The 27,669-nt window shown below is 43.3% G+C and overlaps 2 protein-coding genes across 21 annotated transcripts in view; one reads left to right on the forward strand and one right to left on the reverse strand.

The window, feature by feature from the left end:
- The window catches only part of TCEANC2 (transcription elongation factor A N-terminal and central domain containing 2), a 73,123-nt gene extending 71,480 nt beyond the window's left edge, over positions 1-1,643 (reverse strand). For 5 of the 15 annotated variants that reach the window (XR_016211014.1, XR_016211012.1, XR_016211011.1 and 2 more), the window contains exon 1: positions 554-933. Coding sequence is in view for 4 of the 15 variants with exons in the window: in XM_089300583.1 (XP_089156709.1) it covers positions 1,446-1,538 (93 nt within the window). In the remaining 11 variants the exon portion in view is untranslated. Of the gene's footprint in view, positions 1-553; positions 950-1,445 lie in introns of those variants that run through there. The other 10 variants (XR_016211009.1, XR_016211010.1, XM_089300583.1 and 7 more) reach the window with 6 other exon arrangements.
- TMEM59 (transmembrane protein 59) overlaps positions 1,004-27,669 on the forward strand; it is a 28,007-nt gene continuing 1,341 nt past the window's right edge. The window contains exons 1-7 of one of the 6 annotated variants that reach the window (XM_008265217.5): positions 1,004-1,229; positions 7,554-7,659; positions 9,106-9,200; positions 10,539-10,691; positions 13,004-13,085; positions 13,965-14,049; positions 18,477-18,585. In XM_008265217.5, the coding sequence (XP_008263439.4) occupies positions 1,041-1,229; positions 7,554-7,659; positions 9,106-9,200; positions 10,539-10,691; positions 13,004-13,085; positions 13,965-14,049; positions 18,477-18,585 (819 nt within the window). In that variant the 5' untranslated portion in view covers positions 1,004-1,040. Of the gene's footprint in view, positions 1,230-3,826; positions 3,865-7,553; positions 7,660-9,105; positions 9,201-10,538; positions 10,692-13,003; positions 13,086-13,964; positions 14,050-18,476; positions 18,586-27,669 lie in introns of those variants that run through there. The other 5 variants (XM_002715081.6, XM_089300580.1, XM_089300581.1 and 2 more) reach the window with 5 other exon arrangements.

The following is a 27,669-nucleotide window of genomic DNA, read 5'->3' on the forward strand; positions in this document are numbered from 1 at the left end:
GAGAGAGAGAGAGAGAGAGAGAGAGAGATGCTAAAGCTTCCCCGAGACTGCTGGGATGTGTGTTCCCCAGAGCGACACGGCTGGGGTCTTGGGGAGCACTTCTGGATTACGGGAGCCCTTGGGTGGGACTGCCAGGAAGGCTGCTCCTGGAAAAGCAAGCTCGTGCCGAGAAATCAACCTGGGCACAGTGATCGGTCTACTTCCTGAGCTGGGGGGGGGGGGGGGGTTCCTGGCTTCCAGGGGTGCACACCATGGAGGGCGGTCCGACATCGCGCCGGGCGCTCAGCCTGCAGACTTCGAAACCCTCTTCCGACCAGGACTGGGCCGGTTAGGGATCCACTGGGCTCAGCGAAGCCCGCCTCACCACCGCCCATCACAGCCGCAGGCCCAAGGATTGCCTTGACAACCAGCACTAAAGACTACCGCTCCTCAGCAGGGACCATCCCCAGGAGCACCTGCCCGGCGCTCCCAGGACGCTAACCACGACGGTCACGCTCTGGACCCTCGAGCGAGACGAAACGGGCACCCGACACGGGTGTGACAGGAGACCCACCAGGGAGAACAGCCTTTGCAGCAGCAACAGCAGCAGGGCCTCCTCAGAGCGCACCCTCTGGGCCCCCAAGGCTGGGTCCGAACGCTGGAACCGAACCGATGCCCCTCGCCCCGACCACGGGTCCACAGAAGCGGCTCCCGGGACGGCGCGCTCGGGGACCCCGCCGGCTCCCGCCCCGGCATGCACTGCGAAGGGAGCGCGCGGCCGTGGTTTCCCGAGAGCGCGCGCCGCCGCCGAGAACTACCCGCCCCAGCCTGCCCCAGAAGGCGCGCCGGCCGCGCTAACACTCGCGATGGTTGTCGCCGCCTCCGCACTCCTGCCTACGAGTTCGTGGACACCGAGGGGGAGCAAGAGGCTGCGGCTCCGGCGGAGGCGGAAGCGGAAGCAGCGGGCGGCGGGGCGGGGAAGGGGGCCGGCCCCGGAAGGAGGAGGAAACCCTGAAAAGAAAACAGCAACAAGCCGAGCTGCCGTGACAGAGGGGGACAAAATGGCGGCGCCGAAGGGGACCCTCTGGGTCAGGGCCCAACGGGGGCTCCCGTCGCTGCTGCTGCTCACGATGGCCCTGGCCGGGGGCTCGGGCACCGCTTCGGCTGAGGCGTTTGACTCGGTTTTGGGCGACACGGCGTCTTGCCACCGGGCCTGTCAGTTGACCTACCCACTGCACACCTACCCCAAGGTAGGGCCGGTCCGAACCGGGCTACGACCCTTCCTGGCTCCCCCACCCCTGCGTGGGCTCTGGGACTCTGGCGGTTGAGCGCGCCCCTGTTATAACCGCTGCCTCCCGCCGGGGTGGCTTCTGTCTCCCTCCCTAAGCCTGCCTGCACCCCGTCCCTGCCGGAATCACCGGAAGTTTGTGCTGCACCAGGCTGGGGGACACAAAGATGGGACAGACCGGGTCGCGTTCGTGTGGGAGCCCGCCGGGTCCTCGCGGGGCGGGAGGCAGGCGCGTAGCCGCTGCGTTGCTGCGCGAGGCCGGGGGAGGCATTCCACGTAGCCGCCCCCGGGCTCAGCGGCGCGACGAAGGGCTCTCCCCTTGTGCACTTGCTGTGTGCGGGAGACGCCGCGCCCGGGGGGACGCAGAAACTTGGCGCTCTGTGCGGCTGGCAGGGAACCCCTGGAGGCCGACGGGAGGCCGCCTTCCTAGGGCTTCCCAGCTCGGAGAGGGGGGTGACGGGGTCGCCCCCGGCCCGGGCTGCTGCCTCTTACAATTCCACTCCCCCTCCTCCAGGCGCTCTTTCAGCTTCTTAAGAACAGTGTTTACTCAAGATTTTAAATTGCTTGGTGTCTCTCCCCACACCTTCGCCATATATAATTTGGGTGCACACACCCTACGGGTTATAAAAGCTTCTGCTGATGTTGCTGGGTTTTTTTCTTCTTGTCCCTGACACACACACACACACACACACACACTCTCTGTGGGTTATAAAAGCTTTTGCTGGTGTTCTTGGTTTTGTTTTTTTTTTTCTCCTCCTCTCTCTCTCTCTCTCTCTCTCTCTCTCTCTCACACACACACACACATACACACACGCACGCTGTGGGTTATAAAAGCTTTTGCTGGTGTTGCTGGGTTTTTTCCTCCTTGTGCCTTCGTCTTCTGTAAGTTGTTTGCTTACCCATTGTGGCTGGCCTCTCTGCCCTCAAACTACAAAGTGAAGTTGAGGATGTTGCGTGGTGGCAAGTGCTTTCAGGTCCTCCAAATGAAAAGTGCTCAATGCTGTCACTTCCCGTGCTGTACTTATTGCCAGTTTTCTCATTGCCTGAGGCTTATATCTACCTTCAAGGAAAAAGAGTGGGGGGATTATCCTAAATCATTGTCAATCAAAATAAGAAGTTGTAACTTCCAGACTGAATATTGCCCCTTTCTTTGATGAACTTAACATCATTAAGAGGATTGTATGAGGAAACTTATTAATATTGATTTGATCTACAATTGGGCTGAGACTTTATTTTGTATTGTTCTAACGCGTTTCCTTTTTTAAGATGTTTTTCCTAGCAAATTTGTAATATGAACCAGAATGCTGGGAGAACAACGAAATTATTTGAAAGGCTATACATTCCTGGAATCTTTTGATACTTTTTATAATATCTGTTGTTTTCTTTTTGGGAAAAAAAAAGATTTATTTATTTGAGAGGCAGAGTTACAGAGAGAGGAAGACACAGAGCAGTCCATCCGCGGTTCACTCCCCAATTGGCCACACCAGATGGAGCTACGCTGATCCAAAGCCAGGAACCAGGAGCTTCTGGTTCTGGACCCAGAAGGTCTCCCATGTGGGTGCAGAGACCCAAGCACTATGGGCCATCCTCCACTACTTCCCCAGGCCATAAACAGAGAGCAGGATCAAAGTGGAGCAGCCAGGACACGAAATCAGTGCCCACATGGGATGCCAGTGCCACAGGCAGAGGCTTAACCTACTGTGCCACCAGCACCGACCCCTGATATCTGTTACTTTCTAACAATTGGTGTGATACCTATAAATAATTTTTTACTTACTCATTCCAGCTATTTTTTTTTAACATTTATTTATTTGAAAGAAAGGCAGAGACAGAGAGGTCTTTCATCTGCTGGTTCACTCCCCAAATGGCCGCAATGGCTGGAGGTGGGCCTATCTGGAGCCAAGAGCTTCTTCAGGGTCTCCCATACAGATTCAGGGCCCAACCTCTTGGGCCATCTTCTACTGCTTTCCCAGGCTATAGCAGAGAGCGGGATTGGAAGTGGCACAGCTGGGACTCGAACTGGTGCCCTTATGGGATGCCGGCGCTGCAGGCAGTGGCCTTTACCCACGCCGCCAGCCTCCCAGCTGTTCTTGACAGGAACTCCAAATCCTCTGACCCCCTGTATGTCTGGTCTTAAAACTTACTCTCTACTTAAATCTGTTTGCCAAATATAAAGCAGGGGAGGGGAGTTTATCATGTCATTATCTCTAATTCTCAAGACAGCCCTGCAAAATGAGTTTTACAATTAAGTAAATTGAGGCTCCAAAAGGTTAAGAGACTTGCCCAAGATCACGTAACCGAGAATAAGTGGTAGGGTAGGAATTCAGTCCTAAAATTTAATACACCAGTGCTGCCTCATGTTAATTAAGTTGCATCAAAATATTTTTGTTTCACGATTTCTGTTGGGCCTGTCTTTGAATTATTGTGCTTTGCAGCTAGGAAAATGCAATGTATATTATAAGAAATTAGATTAATTTACAAGTCCATATTGCCTCTCTTGGTTTGATATTTGTAATTGCCAGATAGAAATCTCATTTTAATGACTCTTTTTCAGAATTAATATTGCATTGCAAGAAAGTAGAATACTTTTCCTGTTTGTAAGTAGTTACTTTTAAATTATCTTTTATCTTTTAACTGTGCTCAAAAATATAATTGCACAATTTGCCTAGGTTCTAATACAACTGACATGTTGTGTTAATAACAAAGCTAATTAGAGCCAACCTAATTTTTTTTTAAAGATTTATTTTTTTATTTATTTGAAAGACAGAGTTACAGAGAGAGCTAGAGACAGAGAGAGAGGTCTTCCATCCACTGGTTCACTCCCCAATTGGCCGCAACAGCTGGAGCTATGCCAATCCAAAGCCAGGAGCCTCTTCTGGGTCTCCCATGTGGGTGCAGGGGCCCAAGGACTTGGGCCATCTTCCACTGCTTTCCCAGGCCATAGCAGAGAGCTGGATTGGAAGTGGAGCAGCCAGGACTTGAACCGGCGCCCATATGGGATGTCGGCGCTTCAGGCCAGGGCTTTAACCCACTGCACCACAGCACCAGCCCCCAACCTAATTTTTTAACAGTGTGGGTTCTGGAACCTTACAAACCTAGGTTCCATTTCTAGCTACACTCTTCCTGTGTATCCTTGATGATCAATTCTCATAACTTTTTTGTTGTTACTGTAAAGATTTACTTATTTGAAAGGCAGAGTTAGAGAGATCTTCCATCTGCTGGTTCCCTCCTCAAATAGCCACAATGGCCAGGGCTGGGTCAGGAGCTTGGAACTCCATCTGGTCTCCCACATGGGGCACAGGGGTCCAAGTACTCCAGCCATCTTCTGTTTTCCCAGGAACATTAGAGGGGGCTTGCTTGAAAGTGGAGCAGCTGGGACTTGAACCAGTGCTCATATGGGATACTGGCATATACCTTGTGCCACAGTGCTGACCCTTATAACTTCTTTTTGTCACATGTGGGGGAGAAGAAACTTCATACCTTGCAGAGCTAGTGTGAGGATTAAAGATAATACGTGTGACAGTCTTAGCACAGTGCCTAACACACAGCCACAGATAATTATTTCTTCTGTCACATGTTATAAAACCAGTTTGGTGTGTATAGTATTACTACCATGAATAATTAGAGAATAATTAGCTTGACTTAGCTCATGATAAGAAAATGCATATAGGGTTTGGTGTTGTGGCGCAGCAGTTAAGCCCCCTCCTGCAATGCGAACATCCCATATGAGCGCTGGTTGGAGTTCTGGATGCTCCACTTCCCATCCAGCTCCCTGCCAGTGTGCCTGGGAAAGCAGCACGGGATGGCCCAAATACTTGCTTGGTCCCCTGCACCCACATGGGAGACCTGGAAGAAGCTCCTGGCTTCAACCCAGCCCACTTGTGACCATTTGGGGAGTGAACTAGTTGATGGAAGATCTCTTTCTCTCTCTCTCTCTCTCTGTAACTCTGCCTTTCAAATAAATAAAAATAAATCTTAACAAAAAAAAAAAAAAAAAAAAAAGGAAATGTATTTAGGCTCTCAGTTCTCTCCTGAGATGCCTGCCTGGTCTATTGGATATACTTTTCCTCATTAAACTTTGCTTCAATATTTACCTGCAAAAAATGGATATAAAAGCTATAGATGTTATCATTGATGGACAATCTCTTTACTTAGCTGATATTCAGTATGGTGGGGAGCATCATTTCCTTGTGCCTTAAAGCAAAGGAAATAAATGTTTAAAATATTTTATTTATTTATTTGAAAGAGTGAGAGATCTTCCATCACTCTCCAAATGCCTGCAACAGCCAGGGCTAGAACAGACTGAAGCCAGGAGCCTGGAACTCTTGAGTCTCCCATGTGGGTGGCAGGGACCCAAGTGCATGGGCCATCATACGCTGATTTCTCATGTGCATTAACAGGAAGCTGGATTGGAATAAAAGCAGCCAACACTCAAACTGGCACTCTAAGTGGAATGCAGTCATTGCAAGTGATCTCTTAACTGTGCCACCATGCCTGTCCCAGAGGATGCATTTATATCACCTGACCCATCATATGAAATATTTACTGGACTTGGAGTGATAATATAGAACATGAAGTATTTAAAATAAGGATGATTCTTGAGAGCTATTGATTATCTACCCTGTGCCCAGTGGTGTAGTAATGTTAAAAGTTACCGTGATGCTTCGTACATGTGTGTTTTAAATGTTACTGATGTTACGTCTATTCATTAAATAATACTACATAATAGTAATTCTATTGTAGATATAATGTATAATCCTCCTAATAAGGAGGATTGACTTAAGAGTGTTGTCCTAATTTTAAAATAAGGAAACTGAGTCACAGATTTAGTAACCTGCCCAAAGTGTACAGAGTAAGTAATGAGGCTGAGCTCAAACCAGGGCTGATTGTTGAACCAAGGCTCTCTTCACTGTGCCCCATGCTTTTCTGAAGTTGGTGCTGTGTGCTTTATTGGATTGGTTTAACAAAAGAAAGCATCTCTGAGAATGAAATGGCTTGTGGTCTAGCTCATACTAGTAAATTCGCTCATGCTTTCTCTGTGCAAATAAGGAGTAAGTGGTACTCCAGAGAAGAGAGAATTCTTCCACTGTTTTACAAAACCTTGCAAGAGCTCCTCAGGTATAAACTCCTAACAATAAATGCAAGTAGCACTGAGGTCCAAAAAATGTGCTACCTTCAGTTATATAATAAAGCATATTTAATATTAGACTGCAGCCCTCACTTCATACGGGATTATTACTGCTGCAATAACCCCTCTGTTGGGAAGAAGTGTCTCTCTTTATTCCATTGGTTGTTATCTGGTGTAAGAACATGCTGTTTCCTTGTTAGTGCCTGCCAATTTGAACACAGTAGGTCACACAGTAAGTGGAAGGGGCTTCCGCGTGTGCCCTTGCTGGTTTCCAGTACCATGTGTATTTTACCAAAGAAAAACCTGTCGAAGATACTGGTCTTAGTCTTATTAAGCAGCTCATATTTTCCAGTAATGGAGAACTGTGCGTCCATCCTATATTGAATTCCCACGCATTTGCAGTGATGCCTCTAATGTTTTCTATTTTTAAAATCCATTAAAATGATTAACACTGCTGTTTATTGAGCACATTCTATGTTCCAGACACTGTTCTAGGAATAACTATCTTCCAGAATTATGAAGGGTTTGAAGGTAAAAAATATTGTCCCCTTTTATGATGTGAAAACAGATTTTGACAGGTAAAGTAACCTGAACAATCATCTAAAAAGTTTGATCCCAGTCTGGCTAATTATAGTAGTTTCCTGTATCACCTTGTTGCTCTTGTTTGTGTTTTCAGTTAAAGTAAGCCAAGTTCCATATAAGCATTTTTATACACGTATCCCTTACTTTGTCAGGGCCTTTGTGTCCCCCTGTTTCCTGAAAAGCCTGATGACATGGATGTGGCAAAGTATATCATCCCACCTGGAGTACTTGCTTACTACTTTCTGCCTTGGTTAAAGTCTTAATTATACCACTGTTACTTTTATTTTCAATCCCCCCACCCACCCACACACACACAAATTGTGCCACAGAGTATGGGAAAAGGGTGATATTTTTACCCACTAAGCTTTTTTTGTTGGTGTCACTTTTAAATAAGGATCTAAAACTTATTTATATGGCAAAGGTTTGGGGTGTGACCTGACTCTCTAATTCTTTTCTTTCAGCTGTAAAATTATCAGTCTAAAATAAACATACTAACTTTGCTTTCTTTTTAACTGTTTTTCCCGTGGGGGAAAAATAATGTGTTTTGATGATCTTCCCTGTTCTTGGCCTTCCTAGGAAGAGGAGTTGTATGCGTGTCAGAGAGGTTGCAGGCTGTTTTCAATTTGTCAGTTTGTGGATGATGGAATTGATTTAAACCGGACCAAATTGGAATGTGAATCTGGTAAGATGCTGTGCTGATGACATTATCTGTTTATGACACTGGGGTTTTCTTTGAGTTGTGTTAAGCTTTTTGTCTATTTTCCTTAGAAAACAACAAACATACTATTTAAACTGCTTATCCAACATTGTAATTATTATGAATTTAGTTTTAGTAGCTGCTGCTACAAATTTCATGGACTTTAAATTTCATCTGTTTGTTCAGACAGTGTTTATTTTGTACTATGGATAGGACAACTTTGTTTAGCCAAGCATTCTGTATTGAAAAACAGGGTAGTAATTACTACTCATAATTCATCACTACCTTTTCATAGATAGTATAATTTTCCTAAGCCTTTCAATCAACTCTTGGCTGACTTAGCTCCAAGGTTTTTACTGAATCAAGCCTTTGACTCAGTATTTAATAGTGTATTATTCTTTGTTGATCATGCCAATAAAAGAAGTAACCAGAGGCTTTGTCTGTTAAACCACTATTCTTACCTTTGCTGAAAGAGATGGGTTTATTGAAAAAACAAAAGCCTGTAATCAGGACACAATGCACATTTAACTTTGTTAAAATTATACTGGTATTTTCTCCATTCATTACAGTTTATTCATTGTAGCATGAGGTATCTTTTCCCTTGTCCCTGTGTCATGACTTACATCTAGTCTTATATAACCTTCTTTTATGGTTCAGTCTTCTAACTGCCCGTCTTTAAATGTGAACAGTGCTGTTCAGTTTATTATCTGGCACCTCTGAGAAGTAGATTAAAATCTGACTGAGTTGAGAAGAAAAATAAAATTGTTACCGTGGTGAAATGTTATATAAAAAGAAAGTCACTTTAATGAACTAAATGAAGAGACTGTGTCCATAGGGACCCATTTCAACTTTGAGGCACCTGCTGTTAGAATTTAGGATGTCAGACAGATTGCTTTATTTTTCCCTTGCTGTGTGAATACCCTTGCTTTTCAATTAAGTGATCCAATTCTTAACAGTCACATCAAATATCTGTATAAATCACTACTATATGTTATTTCATTCAACCCTATATAGTGGGTAGTCTAATTTCCATTTTAGACATATAGAGATCAATAGTCAGACGGTATACATTTCTGCCTCGGTCTCAAATATAGCCATCAGATGATAAAGCAAAAACTTTGAATGGCATCTTCAGGATTGCTAGTTCATTGCTTTTCTACTACGCAAACCTTAGGTGTGAAAATCACTTTATATGAGTATGATCTTGTGTAATAAATAAATTAATACTTGAAAGATTTGACTTGTGAAAGGGAGATAATATGGGGTTTTATTAACACAATGCATTTCCTACTGTTGCCAAATACAGAAATTCATATTGATGAAATGCTTTTTTTAGTATAGTAAATTTCTTTATAAAATGCCAAGTCCCTTTTTTATTCTTACCTTTTTTTCTCTCTCCTTCTTTGTAATTTGACTGTTTTTCTTTTACAGCATGTACAGAAGCATATTCCCAATCTGATGAACAATATGCTTGCCATCTTGGTTGCCAGAACCAGCTGCCATTTGCTGAATTGAGACAAGAACAAGTACGAAACAATACTATCTTTCAAAATTGCCTGTTTGGATGGCACTGACTTTTATTGCTTGAAATGTTTATCACCCACTGGCAGTATATTTTATATTTGGTTTACAGCAAACAAAATTATGTTTGCAAATAGGAAAGTCAATTGAATAATTACTTTTGTATAGTGCTTCACTGTTGAAAATTATATACACATCCACAATCTTATTTTGTTTCCTCTCAACAGTCCAGTGAAAATATTATCACCATTTTATGTAAACCTGAGATTCAGAGAAATTGATATTTCAGAGCCCTTTATTTTCATCCCAGCTATCATTGCCTTAAATCATCATCATTTCTGACATTTTTAATAAATTAGCTTCCAAGCTGTTTTACCACTTATCCCTCTCTAGTCCATACTTTATTCTGGGCCCAGACTTAGTTTTTTCTTCCAAATATCATGTCATCCTCCTATCTTGGATAGTTGTAAAGCTCCCAGTTACTTAAAAGTTTAAGTCTAGGCCGGCGCCGTGGCTCACTAGGCTAATCCTCCGCCTAGCGGCGCCGGCACACCGGGTTCTAGTCCCGGCTGGGGCACCGGATTCTGTCCCGGTTGCCCCTCTTCCAGGCCAGCCCTCTGCTGTGGCCAGGGAGTGCAGTGGAGGATGGCCCAGGTGCTTGGGCCCTGCACCCCATGGGAGACCAGGAAAAGCACCTGGCTCCTGGCTCCTGCCATCGGATCAGCGCGGTGTGCCGGCCGCAGCGCGCCGGCCGCGGCGGCCATTGGAGGGTGAACCAACGGCAAAGGAAGACCTTTCTCTCTGTCTCTCTCTCTCACTGTCCACTCTGCCTGTCAAAAAAAAAAAAAAAAAAAAAAAAAAAAGTTTAAGTCTAAACTGCTTATCACATTATCACTCCCAATTCCTCTCCAGTGTCATCTTAGAACTCCCTACCCTCTCATACTGTATCCTACAAATATAATGCAAAAACTTTTAAAATTTTTGCATAGGAAATATACTCACATGGCATAAAACTCAGAAGGTACAAGTATTTGGGGAAAGTCTTCTACCCCTGTGTCTCTTAGCCACTCAGTTTTCCTCCACTCATATACAGAGATATTTTATGTACATACAAAGATGTGCATATGTATTTTTGGTGGCAAATTGAAGTAGCCTGGATTTGAAGCTTTACCATAGTTATATAGGTTACATGGATAACTAAGAGTTTACTCTAATGCTAATGATTTTGGTAGAGTCATTTAATTGTTTATATGCTGTCCCAATAAGGATTTGTTGAAACTCAATTATCTCGAATGTACATATATTAAAATTGTATTTCTCATGATTTAATTTTTTTTTTTAAGCTTATGTCCCTGATGCCAAAAATGCATCTACTATTCCCCCTAACTCTAGTGAGGTCATTCTGGAGTGACATGATGGACTCTGCACAGAGCTTCATAACCTCTTCCTGGACTTTTTATCTTCAAGCTGATGATGGAAAAATAGTTATTTTCCAGGTAACAACCATGCTTCACAGATTCTTCTAAATACAGCAGCAGATAGATATGTCATAAACAGTATTTTGCTATAGGACTGTGTACTCGGTCATTTATAAATATTTGTTATCAAATAATAATTATTTATTTGGCCTTCATGAAAACATTGGGTGTCAGAACATATGATTAGACTTCCCTCTGCTCAATGGAAGCCTAGTTCTTATCTGAGTCTTAAATTGAGTAGTGGTTAAATTGATGAAATAAAGTTTTTAGATACAGAAGATAAGAATTAATGTGAACATAAATAGTCAAATATAGGGATATTAGAGAAAAGCAATATGACAATATTTAGTTTCATGGTGCTTTTTTGAGTTAAGTCTTATAAAAGAACTCATTGAATTTACCATATGATGTGATAATAATAGCCGCTAATACTTGAAGGCTTTGTTGTAGAAAGCATCTTATGTATGTAGTTATCCTTGGGTATATATGGGGGATTGGTTCCAGGAACCCCTGCCTATAATAAAATCTGAGGATGCTAACGTCCTTTATATAAAATTGCATAGTGTATGCATATAACCTCAGGTATACAGTCAGTCATTGCTAGACAGCATAGACAGGAACTGGTTCTAGAAATGCATCGACATACAATTTCATTGTTGTGTGAACATCATAGAAGGTACTTAGACAAACTAAGACAGCTATGACATAACTAAGGACTGTAATCTTATATGCCATCTGTCCTTGACTGAAGCATTGTTATGCAGCACATAACTGTACTTTAAATCATCTCTAAATAACTTTTGATACCTAATACAATGTAAACACTATGTAAATAGTTGTATTGTTTAGGGAATAATGACAAGAAAAAAGTCTGTACATGTTGAGTACAGGCACAGTTTTTTTCTAGAATGTTTTCTGTCCATGGTTGGTTGAATCTGTAGATGTGGAACTATGGATATAGAGCTCCAACTATATTATCTCAAATCTTCAAACTTATCAGTTGATATTATCCCTATATTATTGACAGTAAACTGAGAATCTTAACTTGTTTAAGGTCACACTGCTAGTAAGTAACAGAGCTAGGTTTTAAACTCAGGGAATTTTAACTCCAAGACCCACATACCATCCTATCATGCTACTTTCCTTTTTTTTTTTTTTTTTAAAGATTTTATTTATTTATTTGAGAGGCAGAGCTATAGACAGTGAGAGGTAGAGACAGACAGAAAGGTCTTCCTTCTGCTGGTTCTACTCCCTAAATGGTCACAACAGCCGGAGCTGCGCTGATCCAAAGCCAGGAGCCTCTTCTGGATCTCCCACACGGTACAGGGGACCAAGCACTTGGGCCATCCTTTACTGCCTTCCCAGACCATAGCAGAGAGCTGGATTGGAAGAGGAGCAGCTGGGACAACTAGAACCAGCGCCTATATGGGATGCTAGCACTGCAGGCAGAGGATTAACCTACTGTGCCACAGCGCTGGCCCCAGCTACTTTCTTTGTAATTCCTCAGTTTTGCCAGTTATACACAAATTATGTTGCATTATATTCCTTTCTGGTAATAAGTAAGGCATGCCTCTTGATATAATAAATTATTGCTAATTGGGTGATGGTTTGTTATATGATTTTTAGTACTATCCTGAGCCTGGAGTCCCTTGTGCTTAGTTTAGTAATCAGTAAAACACAGAAAATTTCTGTTTAAATTCATAAGCAAGTACTGTGTCCTATAGCTACTTATGTTACTTAAGTTGAATCTCAAGAGTAGAACTCTCATTCATTTCTCATTAGAGGTGAGATTACTTTGTTTCTTTCTGAAATTTTTCTCAAATTTAGTGTGAGTGGGATGGACAAACTTCCATTCCAGGGGATCAGACTTGTATAGGAGAGTGAAAGTTTGGAGTGTTTGGCTATAATTTATGAATTGTTCATACTTAGAGAAGAATTAGATGAAAAAGAGATAATATGTGTTAAGCAAATTATTATTAGTATGCTAAATTATTCCTGATCAACTAGAATTAGAACTTACTTTTGCAAGATATAGTATTTAATGTAATATTTTGTTACAGTGTTTCTTTTTCTCTCTTTTTTAATGTTGTTCAGAAAATTACACTGACTAAATAGTTGATGCCAGAAATCTGTTTCTTTGCCAGGCACTGGAGCTAATGTTTAGGAAAGGCTGTTAAAATATATTGTGGTTAATGTGTTTTATTTTGTATACCCTACTGTTTTACTCTTACTTCATTTTAAATGTTTACATAGATGATATGTTGTAGAACTTTTTACTATAAAAAGCTAAAGAAGTACAAATGACTTAATTGCTTTCATTATCATTTTAGTCTAAGCCAGAAATTCAGTATGCACCACAGTTGGAGCAGGAGCGTACAGATTTGAGAGAATCATCTCTAAGCAAAATGTCCTGTAAGTTTTATTTGAAATAGCTTGCATTAAAACATGAGTAGTGAAATCTGTTGTGGTAGAGTTGGCTGTGTGTGTGTCTTTACAGCAATAGGAAGTGAAAGATAACTTGTGATAGAAGGTGAACAGATCATTTCTAAAACAGTGCTCTCAAGCTTTCATGTGCTTCAGACTCTGAAGAGCTTGTTGAAACACACAGTGCTGGGGCCCACCTCCAGGGTTTCTAATTTCCTGGGTCTGGGAGCAGATCTGAAAATTTGCATTTCTAACAAATCCCACATTTTGCTGATGCTGCTGATTGGGGGACCACACTTTGAAAACCAGCATTCAGAAAACACTTAGTTTGCTTCATGGGATGCCTTGAGTGTAATGAAATATTCTAGTTTCTCCCAATATGTTAAACAGTGAAACTCCTGAGAAGTATGACTTCCTATTCTATTTTAATTTCCATGCCAGAAGTGAATTTTAATTCATAGGAATATAAAATACGAAACTAAAACAGAACTTAGCCTTTAAAATTCACTAACTCATGGCTTATTTTTTATGTTGATTGAATTAACCTGATTGCTTTTGTGGGCGAATGATAATGGCACATAAGGCCAACTTTAATTAGATTAAATTCACCAGGTTTTGTTGCTCAAGACCAAATATAATTAAACAGAAGGTATCATATTGATAAAAATTTGAAAATAATACAGGAACTCCATTATGTGGTAAAATATCCATTTGGTTTTTGATGTGCCAGAGCACTTAGGTACATTATAAGATGTGTCATGTTGTACATACAAAGACAGTTGGCTATCTTGAGATTATATAGATCTAGAAGTAATCATATGAGACTAGCTTTTAGGATATTATAAAACTTTCACCTCATTATTTCAGCAGATCTGCAGATGAGAAGTTCAGAAGCACACAGAAACTATCTTGAAGATGGAGAAAGCGATGGCTTTTTCAGATGCCTCTCTCTGTATGTATTCCTTTATAAATATATAGGAGATAAAATCTGTGTCACAGAGGTACATTCATTTTTATTATCTTAAAATTATATTAGCAGCTCAAAAGTGGAAAAAGGGGCAGACATACAGTATCTGGGTTCAGCACCTGGCTCTGCTCCTAATTCTAGTTTCCTGCTAATGCAGACTCCAGGAGACAGCAGTGATGGCTCAAGTAATTGGATTCCTGCCACGCATGTGGGAGACTTAGGTTGAGTTCCCAGCTAGAACAGGGAGCCAAGAACTCCATCATGGTCTCCCATATGGGTGGCTGTGTCAGAAGCAGAGCAGCCAGGACTCAAACCAGCACTCAGGATATGGATATGGGATGCCAACATTTCAAGGTGCAGTTTAACCCACTGCACCATACCACTGGCTTCAATGTATTTTAGTGTTGTTCTTCTAAATCTAACATTTTAAAAAATAATGTCAGGAGCTGGCACTGTAGCGCAGTGGGTTAATGCCCTGGCCTGAAGCACCAGCATCCCATATGGGCGTGGGTTCAAGACCCAGCTGCTCCACTTCCAATCCAGCTCTCTGCTGTGACCTGGGAAGGCAGTGGAGGATGGCCCAAGTCTTTGGGCCCCTGCACCTGCATGGGAGACCTGGAAGAAGCTCCTGGCTCCTGACTTCGGATCAGCGCAGCTCCGGCCGTTGCGGCCAATTGGGGAGTGAACCAGTGGAATGGAAGACTTTCTCTCTCTCTGCCTCTCCGCCTCTCCTCTCTCCTCTCCCCTTCCCCTCTCCCATCCCCTCCCCTCCTCTCCTCTCCGCCATCCCCTCCCCTCCCTTCCCCTCCCCTCCTCTCTCCTCTCCTCTCCTTGTGTAACTCTGACTTTCAAATAAATAAATAAATCTTTAAAAAAAAAAAAATGTCGTCGGGGCCAGCACTGTGGCTTAGCAGGTAAAGCTGCTGCCTATAGTGCTGACAGCCTAAATGGGTCCCAGCTGCTCCACTTCTGATCCAGCTCTCTGCTGTGGCCTGGGGAAACAGTAGAAGATGGCCCAAGTCCTTGGGCCCCTGCATCCACGTGGGAGACCCAGAAGAAGCTCCTGGCTTTGGATTGGCACAGCTCTAGCTGTTGCAGCCAATTGGAGAGTGAGGCAGCGGATGAAAGACGTCTCTCTCTTTGCCTCTCTTTCTCTGTGTAGCTCTGAACAAATAAATAAATAAATCTTAAAAAATAAATAAATAATGTTAAGTGTTAGAGTAGAAAACAACTGATTTTATAACTAGAGATGTTCTTTAGATGTTTCTGTGCATAAGCATGAATTGTTTTAATGATGTCCTATATTTAAATATATTCTTTTTTTAAATGCTTTTTCCAGTTAGTGATCTCATTTTACTCTTAGAACATTGCATTGTGATAAGTAGGTGGATGAGAAAGGTGAATCGAGTATCTCCAAAGTTACACCATCTTTTTCAGTTCTAACCCAGCTTTTCTAATTTTACATCTTGTATATGCATGCTGTTCTTCCATGGCTGTCTATTTCTTAAAGGGTCATGATTTTTCCATTATTACATACAAGATTAGCCAGCCATTTAGTGAAATCTTGTCTTTGGACTCTTTCTGCAGTGCCTCTTTTCATTGTACCACATAGCTGTTATGGAGACACCTTCGAAAATTGTGGTCACACTCACTTTTTTCACTGGTCATTTCTTTTTGGACAGTCTTGTGCCAGGCACTGTACTTTGAATTTGAGAACTAGGAGAGCTGATCAGTCTCTGCCTCTGTGGTGTTCTCATGTTTAGCCAGACACGAAAATAATGAGCATCATAATGATGATTGTTACACAGACATACAACACATGTCTTAGATACAGAGTACATGGAGAGCATACCTAAGTCTACTAGAGGTTTCAAGGGAAAGATTTATGGAAGAGGTAGAAATCAGTCTTAAATGATGAGTAGAGATTTTTGCTAACTGTAACTGAAGTCCTTAAACTTTTATTTTAGACATACTGCCTGGCTGAATGTATGAGGTGTATCGCTATGGTATGGTATGAAGGGTCAGGAGAGTCAGAAATTTGTCCAAAGCAGATAGACAGGAACCAGTGAGAAGCAGGAAAGTAATCAGGTGTGTCAAGAAGAGGCCTCTATGTGAAGGGTAGATTGAAGACTAGGTTGGAGAGCTTTGATCACTCAAGCCAGAAATCAAGAGACCGGATCGAGGGCAGTGAAGAAGAACAAGAGTTAAAGCAGGAGGTTGAGAACTGATAGGATCTAGTCATTGTTTAATTGTGAAGGTTGAAGAAGGGGGACTCTAAAATGAGCTCCAGTTTTCAGGCTTAACTTAGTTGCTACAGCAATCCAGAGATCAAATATATCCTCCTCATTTCATGCTAGGTAAATTGCTTAGTATCCATGTTGAGGCTGGAACATATATAGCAAAGTGGGTATTTTTTCTTCAAAGTAGTTTTTAGTGTATTACCTTTATGAATTGGAATACATAAAGCAAACCATCATGTTCAGTGCACTGTGTCTCCAGTATCCACCCTTTGCTGGGAGGCAAACAGTAACTGCATACTATATCCCCAGCACATCCATGTGTTTGCAAACCAAAGGAATGGCTTCTTGTGAGTGTGAACCTTTTATTGGGCCGAGTTTGATGAGTGGGGATCTGAAAATTAGGGACTTACCTGTGTTACACAGCTTTTCAGAGACTGCTAGATATTAAAAAAAAAAACAAACTTGAATTTCCTGTTCCTTGAATCTTAATAGGTCAATTATGAAAAAAAACCTCCAGGTACTGACTCTTCCTTGGCCTTCTAACTTAAGATATTTTAATCAAAAGGAAAACGCAACTATCTTTACTGAGATATGCTGCAGTGGTTACAGAATGACTCATAATAGATGTGCTTTTTAAAATTGAAGTTTAATTAAATTGTAGCAAATTAAACACTTGAGATGTTCTAGGAAATTTTGCTTCTAGAATCCTGTTACAAAAAACTTTATAAAACAAATGGTCATTTCATACTTTATTCCATACCTTAACTTGTTGAAATATTGAGTTTTTTTAAAAGTGTTTTATTGTAATATTGATTTTTTCTTAAAGTGGAAGATAATATGTGACTTTTTTTTAAGATTTTATTTATTTATTTGAAAGTCATAGTTACACAGAGAGAGAGAGAGAGAGAGGTCTTCCATCTGCAGGTTCACTCTCCAGTTGGCCGCAATGGCCAGAGCTGCGCCGATCCGAAGCCAGGAGCTTCTTCTGGGTCTCCCACACAGGTGCAGGGGTCCAAGGACTTGGGCTATCTTCTACTGCTTTCCCAGGCCATAGCAGAGAGCTGGATCGGAAGTGGAGCAGCTGGGTCTTGAACTGGTGCCCATATGGGATGCCGGCACTGCAGGCGGCAGCTTTACCCACTGCACCACAGCGCCGGCCCCAATATGTGACATTTTGTATAACAGTTCAATTTACGGAACACTTTTATTTGCCTTATCTCATTTAGTAATTAGAAATACTCTTGACAATAGTTTAGTTTAATTTTATATATTTAGCAGAAAATCAGTATGTCTGATTCTATTATTTTAAAAATGACATAGCTGGGGTCAGCGGGTTAAGCCACCACCTGCAACCCCAGCATCCCATGTGAGCGCCGGTTCTAGTAAATCACTGCTAATGCACCTAGGAAAGCAGTGCAAGACAGCTCAAGTGATTAGGCCCCTGCATCCACATGGGAGACCTGGAAAAAGCTCCTGGCTTCAGCCTAGCTATTGTGGTTATTTGGGGAGTGAACCAGTGGATGAAAAATAAATCTTAAAAAAATAAAAAGATATAGCCATAGCCATGTTACAGAAACTTTGGAAATAGAGGAAAGAATCATAGCACCCTGGCCAGCACCGCGGCTCACTAGGCTAATCCTCCGCCTTGCAGCGCTGGCACACCGGGTTCTAGTCCCGGTCGGGGCGCCGGATTCTGTCCCGGTTGCCCCTCTTCCAGGCCAGCTCTCTGCTGTGGCCAGGGAGTGCAGTGGAGGATGGCCCAAGTGCTTGGGTCCTGCACCCCATGGGAGACCAGGATAAGTACCTGGCTCCTGCCATCAGATCAGCGAGGTGCACTGGCCACGGCGGCCATTGGAGGGTGAACCAACAGCAAAAGGAAGACCTTTCTCTTTCTCTCTCTCTCTCTCTCTCTCTCTCTCACTTTCTCACTGTCCACTCTGCCTGACCAAAAAAAAAAAAAAAAAAGAATCATAACACCCTAATATAGTAGCTGTTATCATAATATTTCCTTCTATAAGAATGTTTTTAAATAGTTTTAAAGGTAGTACAGAATTTTTTAATTGTGTTATTAGACTAAGTAGGTAACATTGATTGTCTTTAGTTAAATTAAGAGCCTCCTAGTTTTTACATTATGAAATTTTGAGCCACTGTCTTGATTTTTTTTTTTCCCAGTAACTCCGGGTGGATTTTAACCACAACTCTTGTCCTCTCGGTGATGGTACTGCTCTGGATCTGCTGTGCAACTGTTGCCACAGCTGTGGAGCAGTATGTTCCCTCTGAGGTAAGTTTAATTCTGGCCCTTGGGCCACTCAGACACTGACTTTTAAATGCCTTATTTACTTAACTAGAAAAACAAGGCCTTTCTGCCAGTAGAATAAGAGAGGATTTGAGGATTCTAATTTGGTTGGATTGGCACATGTGAAAATTAGCAGGTTTGCAGTACAAGAATCTCTGGTCACATTTTTTTGTGATGCTGGCTGCCAGAGTTGATGTAATGTCTTGGTTCTCCAAGACTGAAGGAACCTGGTGGTATCCATTTCTGAGATGGTATTTTGGAGAGAAGACTTGTAGAACCACTTAAAATCTGAAATTAGTGGCCACAAATGTAAGGGGTATTTGCTGGTTTAGAAGCATCAAGGGATCCGGGGTGCTGTGGCATAGTGTCTAAAACTACTGCCAACTGCAGTGCCAGCATCTCATATGGGTGCTGTTTTAAATAATGTTTTTAAATGAAGTTTTTTGTTTGTTTGTTTGTTTGTTTTTTTGTTTTTTTTTGACAGGTAGAGTTATAGACAGTGAGAGGGAGAGACAGAGAGAAAGGTCTTCCTTCCATTGGTTCACCCCTCCAAATGGCCGCTACAGCCGGAGCTATGCCGATCCAAAGCTAGGAGCCAGGTGCTTCTTCCTGGTCTCCCATGCGGTGCAGGTGCCCAAGCACTTGAGCCATCCTCCACTGCCTTCCCAGGCCACAGCAGAGAGCTGGACTGGAAGAGGAGCAACCAAGACTAGAACCTGGCGCCCATATGGGATTCCAGAATTAAATTAAGGGCGGAGGATTAGCCAAGTGAGCCACGGCGCTGACCCCATTAAATAAAGTTTTAAATAATGGCGGTCTTGACCTGAACTTTGAAGAATGAGTAGTGAGGTTCAGATTAGCAAAGAGGAAGGTGGACAGTTTTCCAAGGTACAGACAAGAAAGAATAAGCTGTTAGGGAAGTTAAAAGGCTTACTTTAGGAAATTAAACCAAATGGATACAGTTGGACTGGATTAGGAGAACTTTGAATTGTGGAAGTTACAGAGAATAGGTAAATTTCTGCAGAATTCCTTTGTTTATGATATGAATGTATTGGTAAAATTATCTTGTTACATTTATTTAATATGTTCCCTAGTGTCCATATTTCAGTCACTTTATTATTCCTGATAAAACTGAAATTATATGTATCTTAATGTAGGATTGTTTTTATCTATTACTTTGTTGAGCTGCTTCTTGTAGTCCCAACTCTTATGGCAACAAACATATAGTAAAACATCTTTGTTAACCACCTCCCAAACCTGTGCCATTTTATTCCCTTTCTTCTATCCCTATTTTTTCTCCTTATTCCTAAGATGCCCCTTGTGGGGTGGGGGAGAAGACACACATAGACTTTGGTCTGGCTATTGCCAGGAAAGACTTATGGGGGGTGGTAGGGCTTCCACTGTAATTTGCCTGAATTCACTGCAACCTGGATTCTGTCCCCAAACTTACCATTGGGCACTGTTTAAGTATTTTGTGTAAATTGGTTCATTTAGTCTTCACAGAAATCTGTTACCTATCTTCATTTGCCAGATGGGAGAACTACAAGGAAGAGTTTATAATTACACCAGCGAGTAGTAGAACTGGGACATGGACTCTAAGTTAGTCTAAGTTAGTCTGACTGAAAAGTGTTTGCTCTGAAGTCCCATTAGTTAGCCTGCAATTATAGTTATGTGCTTCTTACCAGAAGCTGATACTCTACTGCCTTCCTTGACACTAGGAAGACACACAGCTGTGGGACCATGTGGCTCATGTTTTTGAGCCAGCATGTGCAAACTCTGTTATCTGACATCTTCTTGGATGGCAAGTTCCTGTCTCCTGTCTTGACTCAGGGAAGAGACCCCCTCTTCAGGTGGTGGTCACACTTACAGTGCCTCTCATGGTGGTTATGGTTACATCTTGTAGACCTGGAAATGCTTTCTGCCTTTTCAGATGATTCTTGATCTTTCTCTTTCTTTTAGATACATCTTTGCTGTGATGAGTTTTGTTTTAATTATATAACTTTGATTCTGTGACAAATTTTCTCCCCTTATTTCTGATTTCCATATATGGAAATATACGTCCCCCAGACCCTGGTGATCATAAATCATGAACATCCACAGCACACCTGGGGGTCTGTTGGTTGCTATTACATTCTTTCCACATATCATTCACAAGGGTGTTACTCTCCTGTCCTTCTGTAGAACTCTTTTCTTCCTACCCTTATCAATTAAAATTGTGGCTGTGCCTCAGAGGACCTATATTTTTCTAAGGGCATGCATTTTTTTAAGTATTTTTTAATTATTTATTTATTTACTTGAAAAGCAGAGTTACAGAGAGAGGGAGAGATCTTCCATCTGCTGGTTCATTCCCCATATGGCCACAATGGGTGGAGCTGAGTAAATCCCAAAGCCAGGAGCCAGGAGCCAGGAGCTTCTTCTGGGTCTCATGTGGGTGCAGGGGCCCAAGCACTTGGACCATCTTCTGCTTTTCCAGGTACATTAGCAGTAAGTTGGATTGGAAGTGGAGCAGCCAAGACTTGAAGTGCCCATATGGGATGATGGCGACACAGGCAGTGGCTTTACCCACTGCACCACGGTGCCAGCCCCTGAGGATGCATTTTCCAGACAGCTGTGGAAAACAGTCAGATATACTACTTTTAGACTTAGTATTTTACGTATACTTTGTATAATAAAAACATTATTATATTTATTTATTTGTAAGAGTTACAGTGAGAGAGGCAAAGACAGAGACATCTTTCCATCCACTGGTTCACTTCCCAGATGACTGCAATGGCCAGTGCTGGGCCAAGCCAAAGCCAGGAGCAGCTTCTTGGTCTCCCATGTGGGTGGCAGCAGCATAAATACTTGGGCCATCTTCCACTGCTTTTCCCAGGCCATTAGCACGGAGCTGGATCAGAAGTGGAGCAGCCAGGATGTCAACTAGCACCCATATGGGATGCCAGTGCTGCAGGCAGTGGCTTTATCCACTAGGCCACAACACTGGTCCCCAAAATATTATATATTTAATATAGAAACTTACAAGGTCCATATAAAAAGGTGGAAAAAGTATTATTCAGTGAGTCATCTAGAGCTTTACTTAGTGTTTACATTTTAGTGGATTTCTTTTCAGGATAAGCAATTTATAGTACATATTAATATCTTATTTCCCTTTTTAGATTATTATAGTATAAATATTTCAGTCTTTTTTGGTATTTTCTCCTTTGTTCACTGTACAAAGAAATTAGAATTTTTTTATAAAAAGATTTATTTATTTATTTGAAAGTCAGAGTTACACAGAGAGAGGAGAGCAGAGAGAGGTCTTCCATCCGCTGGTTCACTCCCTAGTTGGCTACAAAGGCAGGAGCTGCGCTGATCTGAAGCCAGGAGCCAGAAGCCCGGAGCCCCAAGCCCCCTCAGGGTCTCCCACGCGGGTGCAGGGGCCCAAGGACTTGGGCCATCCTCTACTGCCTTCCCAGGCCACAGCAGAGAGCTGGATGGGAAGTGGAACAGCCAGGTCTCAAACCGGTGCCCATATGGGATGCTGACACTTCAAGCCAGGGCATTAAGCTGCTGTGCCACAGCGCCGGCCCCAGAAGTTAGAATTTTGTGCTAGGAAAGTTGCTCTTGGGGCCAGCATTGTGGTATAGCCAGTTAAGCCGATGCCTGCAATGCTGGCATCCCATATGAGTGCTGGTTGGAGTCCCAGCTGCTCCCCTTGTTTTTTCTTTTCTTTTTTTTTTTTTTAAGATTTCTTTATTTGAAAGGTAGAGTTGCAGAAATACAAGAGTCACAGAGAGAGAGAGAGAGAGATCTTAAATCCACTAGTTTATTCTCCAAATGGCCACAACAGCCAGGCTGAAGCCAGGAGCTGCCTCCAGGTCTCCCACGTGGGTGCAGGGGCCCAGGTCCCTGGTCCATCCTCCACTGCTTTTCCAGGCATGCCAGCAGGGAGCTGGATTGGAATTGGAGTAATTGAGACTCGAACCAGTTCCCACATGGGATGCCGGCACCATAGCTTAATCTGCTGAGCCACAGTGCCTGCCCCTGCTCCACTTCTGATCCAGCTCTCAGCTAATGCGCCTGGGAAAACAGTGGAAGGCCGCAATGCTTGGGCCCGGCCACCCACATGGAGATCTAGGTAGAGTTCTTGGCTCCTGATTTCTGCCATTGGAGCCACTGGGGAGTGAGCCACTGGATGGAAGGTCTCTCCCTTTCTCTCTCTCCTCTGTCTGTATCTCTGCCTTTCAAATAAATAAATCTTTAAAAAAGAAAAATTTCCTCATGGGCAGGCATTGTGACACAGTAGGTTAAGCCTCTGCTTGGTACTCTTAGATCCCATATTGGAGTGCTAGTTTTGTGTCCCCAAACCTTCACTTCGGATCCAACTTCCTGCTAATGTGCATTCTGGGAGGCAGCAAATAATGGCTCAAATGTTTGGGCAGCCGCCACCCACATGAGAAACCCAAGTGGAATTCTGCGTCCTGGCTTTAGCCTGGCCCAGTTCTAGCTGTTGCAGTCATATGAGGAGCGAACCAGCAGTTGAAAGATTGCTCTTACTCTGTTGCTCTGCCGTTCAGGTAGATGAAAATAAGTGCTTTTTTTTTTTTTTTAATTTTTTTTAAAGTTACTCAGATTTTCTTGGCCAGAAGTCACCTTTTTAAAAAATAATGTTTTTGGCCGGTGCCGCGGCTCACTAGGCTAATCCTCCGCCTGCGGCGCTGGCACACCGGGTTCTAGTCCCAGTTGGGGCGCCGGATTCTGTCCCGGTTGCCCCTCTTCCAGGCCAGCTCTCTGCTGTGGCCAGGGAGTGCAGTGGAGGATGGCCCAGGTGCTTGGGCCCTGCACCCGCATGGGAGACCAGGAGAAGCACCTGGCTCCTGGCTCCTGCCATCGGATCAGCGCGGTGCGCCGGCCGCAGCGCACCGGCCGCGGCGGCCATTGGAGGGTGAACCAACGGCAAAGGAAGACCTTTCTCTCTGTCTCTCTCTCTCACTGTCCACTCTGCCTGTTAAAAAAATAATAATAGGCCGGCGCCGTGGCTCAATAGGCTAATCCTCCACCTTGCGGCGCCGGCACACCGGGTTCTAGTCCCGGTCGGGGCACCGGATTCTGTCCCGGTTGCCCCTCTTCCAGGCCAGCTCTCTGCTATGGCCAGGGAGTGCAATGGAGGATGGCCCAGGTGCTTGGGCCCTGCACCCCATGGGAGACCAGGAAAAAGCACCTGGATCCTGGCTCCTGCCATCGGATCAGCGCGGTGCGCCGGCTGCAGCAGCGGCCATTGGAGGGTGAACCAACGGCAAAAGGAAGACCTTTCTCTCTGTCTCTCTCTCTCACTGTCCACTCTGCCTGTCAAAATAATAATAATAATAATAATAATAATAATAATAATAATGTTTTTTTACTTGAAAGAAAAAAACAGATGGGATATGGGTGTCCCAAAAAATGTCTTAACTGCTGTGGCAGATACCTATTCCAAAAGTCACCTATTTAAAATCTTCATGAAGCTTTTTCATGGGCTTTGTTGTTGGAACATGAGTTATTTTCCATCCATAGTAATACAAGACTCCATTTTAAGTTTGGTAAGTTTGATAAGCCCTGGGGACAGCACTGTGGCATAGCAGGTTAAACCTCCTCCTGTGCTGGCATCCTATATGGGTGCTGCTTTGAGACACAGCTGCTCCGCTTCCTATCCAGCTCCCTGCTAATGTGCATGGGAAAGCAGTGGAAGATGCCCCAAGTGCTTGGGTCCCTCCACCCATGTGGGACCCAAAAGAAGCTTTGAGCTCCTGGCTTTGGCCTGGCCCAGCCTTGGCCATTGCTGCCATTTGGGGAGTGAACCAGCAGATGAAAGATTCGTTCTCTCTCTCTAACTCTCTAACTCCGCCTTTCAAGTAAATTAAAAAAAAAAAAAAAATTAAGTTTCTATAAGATAGCTCATCCATGAGCAGTGTTACTTGTGGGTTTTTTTATGTTATGTAGAAATATGATCCTGGGGTGTTTGTGCTGCCCTTGGCTCACAAGTTTCCTTTTAAATCACCATAAACAAAGCTTAAAATGGTAGGGATAGGCCGGCACCGCTGCTCAATAGGCTAATCCTCTGCCTGCGGCGCCGGCACACTGGGTTCTAGTCCCAGTTGGGGCGCCGGATTCTGTCCCGGTTGCTCCTCTTCCAGTCCAGCTCTCTGCTGTGGCCCGGGAAGGCAGTGGAGGATGGCCCAAGTGCGTGGGCCCTGCACCCGCATGGGAGACAGGAGAAGCACCTGGCTCCTGCCTTCGGATCATCGTGGTGCGCTGGCTGCAGCAGCCATTGGAGGGTGAACCAACGGTAAAGGAAGACCTTTCTCTCTCTCTCTCTCTCACTGTCCACTCTGCCTGTCCAAAAAAAAAAAAAAAAGGTAGGGATAAAGGTCAGAAATGTGATCTTAGAAATTGAAGAGCTGCTTTGTGTTTTTTCTTATTTAGGAAATCACTGAAATAATTTGTTAATACACTTGACAAGTAGTACATATTCATCGTGTATGATTTGATTGTAAGGGCCAGAAGGAGGTAGCCAGCCAGGAATTCCATTTCCTTGGTTGATCTTTTTTTTTCTTTTTTTTTTTTTTTTTTGGTCCTTGGTTGATTTTAAAGTAGTGAGATTTGAGTGACTTACAAATTTTTTTTATCTTCTCTCCACTTTTTTCTTATTTCTTTTTTCACATTTATGTTGTCATTTTTTAAGCCTCATGGGATGAAGCTTTCTCTTGTCGAAGTGTCTGTTTAAGGTTATTCAGTTTGGTGGTGGTCTGTCAGGCAGGACCTTGCAGGAGAACTGCATTCAGCAGTGTTAGCTGCTCTTCCTAGAGGTCAGGCAGCAACAGAGGGTAATGGCAGGGCGCCGACCTCGTGCCGCCTCACTACCTGCGTGCTCCCTTCTGGCTGTTTCTGGAAGAGCAGAGCAGCATTCTGAGTTATTTGTCAAGACCACAATCACCTGATGGCATTCGGTCTGTTAAGGGATAAGAGGACTCCTAATACCTACCATACATGTTAGTAAATCACACACAGTTATGCCTGATACCATTCATGTTAGTAAATCACTCACAGTTATGGATAACAAAAGTACCCTTTTCAAGGAATTGGCGCTACAATGAAGAATAAGACCAAGAACCTTCCTCTTTAGAAGCTTCAAGTCTCATAACAGAGTTAGACAATCAGGAAACAATGTAAGTGCTGCCACTTAATCCAGGTTCTGTTAAGAAACTGAGTTTTGGGGGCTAGCATTCGGTGTAACGCTGAAGACTGTGTTTGTGATGCCCACATCCAAGAGAGGAGTTCTTGGGTTCAATACCAGGCCCTGCTCTCGATTCCAGCTTCCTGCTGACTGCGCCCTGGGAGGCAGCAGATGATGACTCAAGTATTTGGGTCCCTGCTACCCACATAGGAGACCTAGATGGAACTCCTGGCTCCTGGCTTCAGCTTCACCCGGTCCCAGCTCTTGAGGGTCTTTGGGGAGTAAACCAGTTTGGATGGAAGATCTTTCTCTCTCTGCCTTTAAAGTAAATAAAATAAATAAGACTTTTTTTTTTAAAAGGATTTATTTATTTACTTGAAAAGGCAGAGTTTACAGAAAGAGGAGAGAAAGAGAGAGCTTCCATCTACTAGTTCATTCCCCAAATGGCTGCAGTGGCTGGATCTGGTCTGATCTGAAGCCGGCAGCCAGGAGCTTCTTCTGGGTCTCCTATGTGGGTGCAGGGGCTCTACTACTTGGGCCACCTTTCACTGCTTTCCCAGGCACATTAGCAGGGAGCTGGATCAGAAGTAGAGCCAGAACTTGAACCATTGCAGACCGCAGCTTTACCCGCTACACCACAGCACCAGCCCCAAAACGTAAGAAATTTTAAGAAATTGTGGCCAGCGCTGTGGCTCACTAGGCTAATCCTCCGCCTGTGGCACCGGCACACCGGGTTCTAGTCCCGGTCAGGGTGCCGGATTCTGTTCCAGTTGCCCCTCTTCCAGGCCAGCTCTCTGCTGTGGCCCGGGAAGGCAGTGGAGGATGGCCCAATTGTGTGGGCCCTGCACCCGCATGGGAGACCAGGAGAAGCTCCTGGCTCCTGGCTTCAGATCAGCGCGGTGCGCCGGTCGCAGCGCGCCAGCCATGGCGGCCATTGGAGGGTGAACCAACGGCAAAAAGGAAGACCTTTCTTTCTGTCTCTCTCACTATCTACTCTGCCTGTCAAAAAATTAAAAAAAAAAAAATTTTTTTTAAAAGAAATTTTAAGAAACTGAGTTTCAGAGAAAGAGGTTAAGTAACTTATCTAAGCCCAAAACCTAGCTGGTGACAGAACTAGGCCTAAAGCCCACACACATATTTACTTAGTAAATTTATATTTTTTAACTTTTCGGAGTAGTGCAGACATATGGCATAAAATTAAGTCTTTTTCTTCCTCAATACTTTAGGTAAACTGCAGTCAATAGTTTTTTAAAAATTCTCCAGTTGTCATTTTTTAGTTTTATCATTTTTTATTTTATCAACTTTAGACATTATCTAGTGTATCTTCCTACTGAGGGATGGGAAATATAGTTCCCTTATGCTGTCTTCTACCTCACCTTTCTCTCTTTACTCTCTGATTTTTGTAATAGATACTGTTATTTTGTGTACTTTTCATGATTGCTTTGTAAAATAATCCTTGCTACCTTTTCTTCCCCCCTTTTCCTGTACTTCTTTACATTTTCATTGGGTATTATAACTCTCAACAATAAAATAAATACTGTATATTTACTTCCATGCTTTTTAGGTTAATTTGAAAAATTAAAATGTATTAGGCAGTAGTTTTCATACTGTGACTATGTGAATACTTAACAGTAGGACCAAATACTATGATTAGTGATTAGAGACATGTTAAAAAAAAAAAATATATATATATATATGTATGTATGGGGGGCCAGTGCTGTAGCCTAGCAGGTAAAGCTGCTGTCTACAGTGCCAGCATCCCATATGGGTGCTGGTTCAAGTCCTGGCTGCTCCACTTCCAATCCTGCTCTCTGCTATGGTCTGAGAAAACAGTAGAAGATGGCCTAAGTCCTTAGGCCCTTGCCACCCACGTGGGA

This window comes from Oryctolagus cuniculus, chromosome 7 (genome assembly GCF_051225735.1).
Source record: "Oryctolagus cuniculus isolate XC-2025 breed Fujian yellow rabbit chromosome 7, ASM5122573v1, whole genome shotgun sequence".
NCBI classification, from domain to species: Eukaryota; Metazoa; Chordata; class Mammalia; order Lagomorpha; family Leporidae; genus Oryctolagus; species Oryctolagus cuniculus.